The sequence below is a fragment of the Telopea speciosissima genome, chromosome 6, assembly GCF_018873765.1.
Source record: "Telopea speciosissima isolate NSW1024214 ecotype Mountain lineage chromosome 6, Tspe_v1, whole genome shotgun sequence".
In the NCBI taxonomy this organism is placed as follows: Eukaryota; Viridiplantae; Streptophyta; class Magnoliopsida; order Proteales; family Proteaceae; genus Telopea; species Telopea speciosissima.
Genome location: NC_057921.1, coordinates 6874554 through 6887405, shown reverse-complemented (window position 1 = coordinate 6887405; position 12852 = coordinate 6874554). Strand labels below are relative to the sequence as shown.

Here is a 12852-nt window from a genome sequence, read left to right as displayed (position 1 = left end):
TGTTAGCAACATACCTGGTATATAGCATCAAATTGCAGAGAAGAATCAACTTACCATTAGATAGAAATGCATCCCTGGCTGGAAAACACCACGCATAAATAGTAATGCATAGAGAAGCTGCCCAAAGTAAAATCAGTAGGATGATTATCGAGAACCAATCCATCTACGTGTACCTGAAAAAAGATTTCGGATTGCCACAAATTAAAGTTAATTTAAGTTGAACACTGCCTGGAAGCTCAAGGCATTTGAAATAGGAGAGAAAGCACAAGAAGAGAGGGAGAGAGAAAGAAAGGAGATAATACAAAAATTAGAAACAATAGGTATATAACCACACATAGTAATATTATCTCTATGGTACCATTGTCTACAAAGTTATCGTTTCAGGACAATCATTAAAGTTATAAATTCGACAAGCTGTCGCCACTTAAGGCAAGACAGACACTCACTGATGTAGATCACAAGTCCATATGTACCCACAGGAACAAGCCTCAAAACGAGCCCAGCAAGGTTGTGGGATTCGACTGCTGTGAGAGGCAGCCTGGTCTGATGATGTGGCAAGTTTTTCTTGGATCAATGGAGCATCACCTAAGGCAGCCCCAGCCCAGAGAAAAAGCATGAAGAAGATAAGAGACCAAGACATAAATTCAAAAAAAAAAAAGTTACTGTTCATGTGAACAGTACCATGAGTTACTGTTTGCATGAACAGTGATTTTGGGTCTGATATGGACTGCTAGTGTGAAGATTAGGTGCTGGATGCTGGTGGAATATTCTAATAGAAGCAGCTATTAATTTAGTTTCTATTTTGGCATAGACCTAGTTTCTATTTTTTTGGTTGTTTGTTTTTAAATTAGATTTTCTATTTTTTAAGAAGTCTCTATTTCAGTCCTTTGTTTCCTTTAGTTAGATTTAGTTTCTACTTCCGTTTGGTTTCTATTTTTGAGACTTTCTATTTTGATATACTAATGATAGTATATCATTTCTGTACATCTCCTACGTGAAACAAAATGCATACTCCAATATCCTTCAAGAGAGTAATCCACTCAAAAGAGTATTGCAAGGGAAGGCATACTCAGAGGTGGCCCAAATCTTCTCGTCATTTGACATACACTTCAACAACATTTGTATCAAGAATGCCTTTCTTGAATTCAGATAATAATACATAATGGAGTTATAATCATAACAGTTGGCTTGTGAACAAAAAAACAAATGCTTGTGTGGCTGCATTTGTTAGCACACTCTGGATTTACTGAATCCTAAGCCTAGGACGATACTCTAAAAACCCATAGGGCAAATAACATCTCAGTATACAAGCAATGATCTCAAAATCAATAGGCCAAACAAAACTCTCGGTATACAAGTCATACAAGCAGTATACACGCAATACTCAGAAAATCCATAGGCCAAACAAAACTCTCGGTATACAAGTCATACAAGCAGTATACACGCAATACTCAGAAAATCAATAGGCCAAACAAATATTTGATTAGACAAGCAATCTCAATATTAAGTTTACAAGCAATAATCAGTATACAAGAATCTTAGTTTAAAAAAAAAATTCTGCTCTTTCTGTATCTCATAGGCAAACAATTGAAAGCCAAACATAATTTACAAAACCCACACAACCAGAAACAGGAAGGGAAATTCAGGGAAAGGTAAAGAAAAAGAAATAAAAAAAAAATGTTAATTCTGGAGAATGCATGTTGCTATTTGGGTTGCAGATTGCAGATGTTGAGGAAGGCAGAGTTGCAATCAACTCTGAAAGGAAAAGAAGAAACAATAAGTAAACGGTTGAAGGGTAAGGTTATGCTCGATTAGAGATTTAACCTGTATGGTTCTAGAGTTTGGGATTGAAAACCAAAACCAATAATGGATTTGCAGAAAAGCGAATAGAGTGGGAGATGAAAAAGAGACACAAAGAGAGAGAGGCAGCGTTATAGAGAGAGACACGATAGTCGTCGTGTGAGAGAAAGAAAGAGAGGGAGGTAGAGGATGAAGGCCATGGCCGAAGCATACCTGGGTTCCTCCTGGTTCGTGCGTCTCAGGCGAAAGAGAAAGGTGTGTGAGTCGAGTCGAGGCCAATATAGTCGAGTCCGGATCCTCTCCTGGTACCGTAGTAAGCCGACGCGTGGCAGATGTAAGACGGGATACCCACTCTTCCTTCGTCCTTCTTTTGTTCACTCTCTTCCATTCCCTCTTTCTTTCATTACAACTTGGGCTCTCTTTGCCATAGTTTATATTTATACTTATGAACTATTTATGGATAATCAATTATGATAATAGATTGGGTTATAAACAATAATTATGGGTTATAAACAATAATCATTTGGTTACTACTAGACATAATAAATTATAGGACAAAAATTCTCTGTCCGAGAGTGTGGTCTACACCAACACTCTTATGAATCTATCTCTCTCCTTCCCATGTGAAAAGACACCTCTGTCCCCTTGATTTAAGGAGGAGAGAGATAGACACATGGAAGTGCTGGCGTAGGCCATAGTCCAGTACAAAAAACTGCTTCCCTAAATTATATAATGAAAAATAGGTTTGGTATGCTTAAGTGAAGAATATATTATGTATTATGGTGGGGGTGGGATGGGGTTGAAGAGAGGGAGAGGGATAAAAGAGAGACCTTGTTCTAATTTTCTTTAATTTTACCAATTTACCCTCACTTAAGTAGCAATTCTATAAAATCAACTTATCAGTTGCTAGCCAGGGATGCACAACAAGATATTGCTGCTAGACCATCTTCGTCTCATGTCCATAGGTGGGAGAAGCTTTTGAATGCTAGCTGGAGGAGAATTTGGTCGATTGATACACTGCCGAAGATCAAGGAGTTCATTTGGCGTGCCTGTGCAATGGGTCTCGCGACTGGGGAAGGCCTTTCAATTAGGAAAATACCCCTTGATCCTTAGTGCACTTTGTATGGGGAGGCGCTGGAAACGGCTGATCATATCTTGCTTGGGTGTGTGTTTGTTAAGCAGGTATGGTTTGGTAGTTGTCTTTCTTATTCTCCTCCAAGGGACAGAGAACCAGTGCTTACAGACTGGTTGTGTCATGCCCCCGTCCCATTAAAGGATAAATTATAAGAAAATGGGTGACTGAGACGACGGATGTCATCCCAAAACTACCAGGATCACACATACAGTGTCCCGATCCACAGCCTACCTAATATCAAGGCATGATAATATCAGGGTACGTAAACCAATGGGGTAAATCATTCCAAAATAAAGAGATCGAATTCAGCGAAAGCGTAAATCATTTTGAGGTCAAATAATACAAGATGTCGGTTCACTAATGATAACGTATTTTACAATTATTATATCCCGTATCCATCCAGTAAATTTCAAAAGTTTATCCATGGAGTCTGTACATGACTAAAGATGTATACAAAAGTAAAGATTTAAATCACGCCACAAAGGCACCGTTCTTGGATGTACATCGACATCCAAGTCCAAGCCACCGGCTCCACTCGATCCGCATCCATAGGAGCTCATCAAGAGATTACCTGCATATCAACTAAAAGAGGTTGTGCAACAGGGTTAGCTCCACAAGCTAGTGAGAGAGCAAAGGGGAATGTACATACACGCAAACAGACAATTTGAAAGCAATCCATGATGCATGCACATGTTAGATTAATTTTCCACCTAACAGACAATTTTAAGTCAAGTGTATGCTACTATGATAACTTGGGAGACCCTGTAGGTCACTTAACTTATCGTCACAATGAAACCTCAGTTATCACAAGGGAGCCTACGCCGATCGAAGCCATTGGACCACCCAGTGTAGACCCCGATAGCCATCACTACCCCTGACCTGGTGTCATACCCCCATCCCGATGAAAATATTTTACATTAAATAGGAGGTGACTGGGACAACCAACGTCATCCCAATACCTACCAGGATCATAGATACAATGTCCTGAGCCACAGTCCACCCTGTCATCAATTGTGATAACAGCAAGGAACGCACCCAAATGGGATAAATCGTTCCAATCACAGAGTTAGCGGAAGCAAAATTTAATTAAATCATGTAAAATTATAGAGCATCAATTCTCTAAAGATAACACATAGTACAATATCAATGTTTGTAACCATTCATTCCTCTTCTTATAATTAAACATAAAGTTTGTACATGATTGTGGATGTGTTAAATCCGTGCCTGAAACCCGATTTAAAACCCGGTCTGGTTTGAACCTTTTGTGTAGAATCGGGAGTGGAGTGCGCTCGTGAACTGTGGGCTATGATACTCAAGCCATCCCACAAAATTGTCAATCGTGGCTCAGGGAAAATCGTCAAGGATAGGTACCTCGACAGAGATAGGGGGAGTTTGTCTATGAGTGTGCATTCCTAGAATTCCCGCACTTGGTGTACCCGTACCCACTAAGAGATGACTGGGAGTAAGTCGGTATCTTAATAACTTATGGGTATAAATACTAGAATGGGCTTGGGCTTAGGACCTTAGCCCCTTTCTATTTGTAACTAGAACTAAGGCCATGGGCCCAAGTGGATCCAATGGCCCAATGACTTAAACTAGACCTTGGGCTTACACCTAACCAAACAAGCCCCTAAGCAAATGGACCTAAGGACCTAAGACTAACCAAACAAAACCTAATGGCTAGATGGGTTATTAAAGACCCAAAACTACTATTCACCTCACATTACAATCCTAAATCTTGGAGAGGAGAGAAAGAGGAGAAAGAAGAAGAAGAAGAAGAAGAAGGAAGAAGGAGAAGAAGAAGCAGAAAAAGGAAGGAAAAGGAAGGAGGGTGGCGAAGCTCAACCTACATGCATCAATCCTTGGTGAGCTCTCTCTCTCTCTCTCCTATTTTACCTATTTTTAAACCTATTGTTTGGAATTGTGAGCCATGAATGCTTCACCTACCCTAATGGAAGGGCCATTAATGGCAAATCCTTGATGCTTAACAATGAAGCTCCTAACCCTACCTTAAACCCATTCACCCTTCTCCATTTATGAGCCCTAAGTGGGGTTTTACCTCCATTTATGGGTTTAGCCAACCATTTATGGGAAAGCCCCAGGTGTGAGGTAGAAATCGATGAGTTTTCTTAATTAAGGGAAAGCCCTAGGTCTGAGGTAGAAATCGATGAATTTTCTTAATTAAGGGAAACCCATCTAAACTTTGGATTTATGGACCCAAATTGTTGATGTGCATTAGCACCTTTGATGGAGTAATACTCATGGCCAATAAGCCCTAAAGAACCTTAGGTATACCCCATTTTGACCCAAATCAATGGACAACCAAAACCATTATCGGAATGGTATAAACAGCAAGATCGGCAGGGACAGGCACATGTAGGTGCCGGTCCTTGAGATGTTGCAAGTGCCGGTCCCTGAGATGTTGCAAGTGCCGGTGGGCTACTACCAGGGGATAGGCACATAGACAAGCACATACTATATGTGCCGGTCCCTGAGAAACTATTTCTGCCGGTAGAAAGTCCCGAGAGGGACAGGCACATAGACAGGCAGATGACATTTGCCGATCCTGGCCTTGCTGTATGTGCCGGTCCCCTGTTGCTAGCCTTGTTTGATAACTTGTGGGGCCCAACTCTTCTGGCCCTAAGACACTAACCTCACCCCACATTGTATACCCTCTTTAGGTTGACTCACCCGGCTCAGGGGCGTATTAGTACGTGGGATGATGAGCTTGGCATTGATCGCCGATTTGAAGAATTCGGAATTAACGATTGATCGAGAATCAAGGTGAGTGAGTTAAGCAAACGTCTTAATTTATAGAATGTTTGTGTGTCGTGTCTTACGAATGCCATTCATGCATGTGTGCTATATTATATAATTATCATTAAGATGTAGGACGATATATATGTTTAGATGTTGATAGGACTTTACATTCTTGTCTTGCGATATTATTTATTCTTTGCACTATGGTGCAAATGGTATTAGATTTTGTTATGGGACTCGGGTGCCGGTTCGTGCTGGACCTGGGGTTTCCATAATGTGGATTTCACTCATGACATGTAGATCTAGGGCTTCGGTAGCGGGATCCAGGTGCCGGTGGGTACTGGGCTTGGGATTGTCGTACTTATAATTGCAATAGAGTTGTCTACTGCATTAGATGGAAACGGGGTGGTCACCAACCGGCCGCTTTCGGTAATCACATCTCATACTTGTATGTGTATGTATGGGCTAGAGAGGCAAGAGGATAGCTGGCCGACCATCTTTCGGTACTATGAACTCGACCTCTGGCTTTTGCATGTGCGTACCCTTTTCATACAATAGATGCATTTGGCTAGGATAATTTACCCCGTACTACACCCCTTACCAACAGGGGTTAAGGTGTTGGTTAACCGATGGTAATATCCTGTGTGATGGAATTACCATTCTCAAAACTCAGGAGAACTTTGATGAGTTCGTGGGACCGGGAAGGAGCTAGGATTATTATGGAGGTTTGCGTATATCTCTTGGTGGAGACCGGTACTACAAGCTTCCAACCGCAACTCGGGTTTATCATCGTCAGTATACCATCCGCTTATGGTACCGACATTGGAGATGCTACCTAGGGTGTTGCAATAGTACTTTACCAGACTTAGGCATTGTTTGTTAGGTGGATAATAATAAAATTTAACTTCATCATGCATTCATGTGGCATGATTGTAACCCATATATGTTGTGCGAATTATCCTGGTGGTATGGGACGCTGTGGGATTCGCTTATCATGTCTGGTTTGCGATCAAACTCATTCGTTATTATTATTGTGCTTGCTTATGTGGTTTGACTACTCATTGGGCTCATGAAACATATTTACTATTGAAGAAGGTCATGATGAGTGGTGGACTCCGGAGTATGACGGTCATGGACCGGAGTGCTACTATGAGATGTGTTCCACGAGGGAACAATGATTCTTGGCTGGTGGCCATCGTTTGTTACACTTTGATAAACAATCAACTTTGATTCAAAGGTGTATTCTTTTTATTTTTTTCTTGATAGATGTATTATTTATACAATAGGTAATACATAGGTCCTGATCCAAATGAATTGTACTTGTAGGGGTAAATTTGATTAGACAATATTTTATATACTATCACATAGCTTCTGCTAACTCTGATGTTATTAATATTATTTCTTTCCTTTTTACCTATTATTTGTCGTTGTGAATGAGTTAGTCTTGGATACTGCATCAGTGATTCTGGTGGTTGGGGAGCGTAATTGTACGCTCCAATTACATTTCCCATGGTTCAGGAATGGGGGTGTAACAGCTTGGTATCAGAGCGCGATGCTCTACCTCAAGGACTAACTTAGTGTTCACACTATCCGATTTACTCTGAACTAGGGTTAAATATTAAAAGCCTTATCCACAAACAAGAATTAGTAGAATAAGGGAAAATATAGAAATTTTATTGAGAAAACAATGCTTTGATAATACAAATAAAGGTAGGAGACTCCCATAGAACATAAACCAGTTTAGAAATGAAGAGAAAATGAGAGGTTTGTTGGTTCCCAATACAAAAGCCATATGGGCAACAAACAAAAGAAGGCAACTCCTATACTATCACTACTACTGAACTGGTGGTGGAGGTGCGTCAAGAGCACTAGCACGCCTCGTAGACCCTACTAGCAAGGCGAATGCTTCCATCATTAAGCTCTTTCGATGTGAGATTGCAATAAAAATATCTCACCAACTTAAGGTATAAACCATGCATTAGTCAGAGCATAGAAGACCACCCCTGTGCTCCAAATCTTTGGGTAATGTTGTAAAAGGTGAAATGATCCTCAACAACTTTCCTTTCACACAACACCATCTCGAACTCAAAATCGGGCCATCGAGTGGCGTGTTCCCAAGAACGGAACAATACTTCATCAAACACCTGGGGTTGCTCACTTCTGCCCTACCTCTACCTTGGTCTTCCCCTTGGCCTTGTTGGCCTTGGACCCTGCTCCTTGTTGCTCTTGGTGGCATGGTAATGACCTACACACCATAGAAGAGAGGCATGAAGAACAAATTAGGTTGTATATAAAGAAATTTAATTAAATGGAATAATGAGGAAGAAATAGAAATGGTATTCCAAAAAAAAAAAATGTTTTAGACTATTGAAATGCCACCATATAGCTTGTCTAAAATCTCAAATTATAAGTCAAATAGATTCAGGTATATTAAGTAATAACTAATCACATGTAAACCACATATGAATATGTACAATACAATGAGAGATTAGCCGCGTTGCCAAGCAATGTGAGAGCATCAAAGCATTCTATAAAGAGATGAAAATCCATGATCACTTAGGCTTATAACCAAATAACATATAGGAAACCTCATTTGGGGATTTGTACAAACACCTTACCTACACCTTTGCAAATGGGTGAGCTTGTACAAGAAAGCTATGAGAACACAATGCAAACCCATATGAAATTATAGACAAACAACCGTTAGAGAGCATATTTATTTGACATTGGAAACTTCAATTCTAAGAACTCTAGACTTGAAGGAAGACTTGGAGAATGTGCAATAAATCAGAAATTTATAATGCATAGAGTGTGAAAGGTGTTACAATTAGTAGGGCATGCAAGAAATAGGATTAAGTCATGAGTTCCTTCATTATTTAAACTAAAGTATGTAAATAAGATGGAGAAGAACCCATTTAAACATATCTACGAGCACCATACATGCTTGAAACAGGGCTGCTTAGTTCATAAATAAAATAAGTGGGGTTTGATGTAAGAATCAACACAAAATTTAAGTACATTTCCCTACTAACTTGGCACAATCAAAAAAAAAAGAAAAAAAGAGAGATATATGAGGGTAAAGTCATGAACAATGATGTAAAATATAATGATAATTGGGATTAGCCTAACTATAAAGAGCTATTGTACATGTTAGGAAAATTTATGCATTATAGGATTGATGTTGCATAAGCCCAATGACTTCAAGATACACCAATACCAATCAAGAACTGGGGCCCTAGGTCTACAAAAAAAAAATTCCCAAAAATTGTGGTTAGGCATATTACGAATAACATTTTGAAGAGTAAATCATACCATAGGCCAGTGTGGGAACGAGAAGAAGATTACACATTGAGATGGGCTTGCAATTAGCTAACTTATACAAAGAAAAGTCTACATGAACATTCCACAAACACTTCATCTACACAACCTAGGGCTAGTGTACTTGAGATCAAAAGGAGAATTCTTATACAAAAAAAAATCACCATAATACAATGCACATTGACTACAAGGTGCAAGGTGCAAATTTATAAGAAACCATGGAGACAAATAATTATTAATCGAGTATACTCAATACATAATACAAAACCCAAAGTTTGAAACCCTAGGTTAAGAGAAAACTAGAAAGAAAAAAATCAAGGAATTGAAATTCTTGCATGTTTGATGTGACTTATGTTTATAATTGTTAAAATATGTATGTAATGGATAAAACATGACTTTATGCAAGATTATTGCAATATGTATGGAAAGAAAAGAAAGAAAACAAAATCCTAATGAACACATTTGAGAACATCAAGCAAAACTTTAAGATTTTGGTAGAGAAGTATACCTAGATGCGAATTTGAGTGGTGGAACTATGTTTCTGGAGTTTTGGAGGCCTTGAAGAAACAAGGAATCACCTTCTTAGTACTTGGGAAGCACTCTCCCTCACATTCCTATTCTTAGACTTAGGATTCGGATCAGATACACATGTCTTGAATGCCCCATCTACCAAATGGGAAAACCATTGATGGATGACTTTAATGCCTTGCTAATGGGGGTACCCAATCTAAAATTTAACCCCATCCTTCTTTCTCCATTTATTTCATCTTAGTTTTAGGTTTGGAATAACCTACCATTAATAGTAATTCACTTACCTAAGAGAGGAGCATTAATGGAAAGTATTATCCTAATTAAATGGAAGTTAGATGAACTATGATAACCTTCATTTTATTCCTATTTGAGATCCCAATTCATGTGAGTGAATCCTAAGTTTAAAACCAATAATTTGAGGGATTAACTTAGGATTTATTAATGTATCATGTATAGTGTCACACCCGCAAACCACCCCCTGAGAGGATTTGGGAAGTGACCCCAATACCCAAAGTATTCAAAGACCTCCAGGATCCCGATGCAGTATATACACGTCACAAGCACAACACCAAATCAAGAACAAAAGTTCTTCATTGATCAGAGTGCAGGGAAAGTACAATTCATAAGTTTATATAAATATATTAATTACATTCAGATCCCCTTTTTCCTTGACAACTTGGATTTACATAGTTTCGTCTATTGGACTAAAAACAAGTTATACTAAAATATTTATAGTGGAAATACATCTGCCATAAAGAGTGTAGAGTTTTAACAAAAGAAAACAAATGAAAAGACTTCGTCATCAGTCCCTGTTCTCCAAGAAATCCCCTCTGCCACCATTATACCACCTGCAAAATCATGTAAAAGAAAATATTCCACAGGGGTGACCTCCATTGAACCCAGCAAGTAAAGGATAGACCACACACAAGCATTCATACATACAAAGCAAAAATCCTAAATGCATGGATTCAATTTTAAACCTAATTTCCACTTAACAAATAATGCCTAAGTCTCTAGATCGTACTACGCCAACAACTCGGGAGAACAGACTTGGGTTCGTCAACTCAACCCAAACCGTAACCTCAATTGTTGCATGGAGCCCACACCAGTAGTATTCCCCTGATCTTCCCGTGAGTAGACCCTAATAATCATAGCCTGGCAACCCCAGTGTTCCACACACTCCTCAGCGACAGGGAGCTATGATCACCCAACACCTGAATCCTTGCTGGTAAGGGTTGTAGTACTAAGGAATGACGTCCCTAGCCATATGCAGATTAAATGACACAGTACGAGGTGTACAGTGCTCCCGTATCCCATACTATGGCACACCATACCTCTCATTTTCAAGCCGTCTACGACATCTATTCTAACATATAATTCACACCTTTAAACATATTTCACATTTCATCATAATTTCACAAATTCATAATCACAAGCTATGAATGAAGTAATTAATAAAACAAATTCTAACAAGAATAATTTCACACATATGCACGTTTCCTGATAATTAAGCTAAAATGATAAACACGCCAAAATAAAATCAAGGCCTATCCCCACTCACCTTGCTATGGTTGAGTTTGTGAAGCCGGATTGGTTCTCGAGTCGATTGTCGGTATGCTCGATGACCCAAGAGTTATGTCCTATTATTTATCAATCAAACATATATGTTAGGTGGTGTCCTAATGTTACTGGAGTCTTAGGATATGTTAGGGTTAAGTTAAAATAGGTTTGGAGTCGAGAAAACACCTAACAGCAATACTGGTCTGTGTCTCTAGTTGACCAGTAACTTCCACCAGAGACAAACAGTAAACAAAAATTAGCCCAAAAGTTAGGTTCTAATATTTATCAACCAAACAAACATGTTAGATGATATTCTAATATTACTGAAATCCCAAGATAGGATAAGGTTAATTTGGAATAGGTTGGGAGTTAAGAAAACACTTGACAGCAACACTGGTATGTGTCTCTGGTTGACTAGTAACTTCCACCAGAGACAAACAGTAAGGGAAAATCGACTTGAGAGTTAGGTTTAAAAAAATTATCAACTAAACATGCATGCTAGGTGATATTCTAATGATACTGAGATCCCAAGATAAGTTAGGATCGATTCGGAATAGATCTGAAGTTAAGAAACACCTTTCAGTAACTCTGGTCTATGTCTCTGGTTGACCAGTGACTTCCACCAGAGATAAACAACAAACGAAATTTAAAAGAAAAATAGGATTTTAGAAGGGAGTTTTGTCTTGGATTTGTCCAATTGAAAACAGGGATGGTGTCTAAGTCATAGATTATTCACATTGAACCCAAGTATAGGTTTGGAAAATGGGTAATTTGTTAAATTTAGTTGAGGTTGGGTGTATGCAATGGATTTTGGTTCCAACCATAAGAATTTAGCCATGTATGCTTGGGTTTGGCTTTTAAGAATAAATCCAACCATGTAGATCAAAGAATAATTGGGAAAAATTTCAAAATGGAGTCAAGCATAAGTTAGAAGCTTTGGATCAAACATGTATCAGGTGATTTAGCTCTAATTCCATAGATTTCTAAGGGATTATCAAGGATTAGTACTGGGTAGTAGTTCATATGAATTCTGCATCTTGAAAACAGTTAAGTCTTAAGCTTTAAAGAGAATTGATTAGTTAAATTTCAATTAGGAACTTAGGGAAAGGGATGACTGCTTTCAAGCTTGATCCTATTAAGCTTAGATAAGGCAATTAAGTAAGGGAATATGTTCAGCAATTCAGCTATAGGCTATACAGCAAGATGGAAGAGAGAGACAGAGACTCTTACCTCTAAATCTGAAAAGAGAATCCCAAGTTTTTCCCCCTCTTCTTCGTTTCTCTTTTCTTCTCTTTGCTTCTATCGTTTAGGGCTGTAGAGAAGTGAAATAGGGGGAGAGGTTTTATTTTTATATAAGTGTATTAGTCGGTCTCCTAAATCTTATCTCTATTTAATTAAAAATGATTATTTAGCCGCATTTGTGTACGAAGGTTAATTAAACGGGTCCCACGTACCAATGTTGTTGGGGAAACATTTCAACAGGCTAAATGGGACACGGCGACATGATCCCCGACTCAAGGCACCGGGTCCCGCACTCCCGAGACAGGAATATGTAGTAACAGTACTCTAGCTGATATAAGTGGTTGACCAGAGGGTCCACCAGAGTGCTTTATGTGCTGTCCAAGTGTCGAAACACCTCGAACTTTGGTGGTGTCGCATATTAACGCATTTCCAATGATGTTTTCATGCCCCAATTCCCAAAACATGGTCATGATTGTAAATTTTAAAATATATGGGGGAGGTACGCG

At 38.9% G+C, this 12852-nt stretch overlaps 1 protein-coding gene across 2 annotated transcripts in view; it reads right to left on the bottom strand.

Annotated features, from left to right (window-relative positions):
• The window catches only part of LOC122663640 (N-acetylglucosaminyl-phosphatidylinositol de-N-acetylase-like), an 87759-nt gene extending 87528 nt beyond the window's left edge, over positions 1–231 (bottom strand). The window contains exon 1 of one of the 2 annotated variants that reach the window (XM_043859243.1): positions 55–231. In XM_043859243.1, the coding sequence (XP_043715178.1) occupies positions 55–163 (109 nt within the window). In that variant the 5' untranslated portion in view covers positions 164–231. The remainder of the gene's footprint in view (positions 1–54) is intronic. The other variant, XM_043859242.1, reaches the window with a different exon arrangement.
• Between the last annotated feature and the right edge of the window lie 12621 nt (positions 232–12852).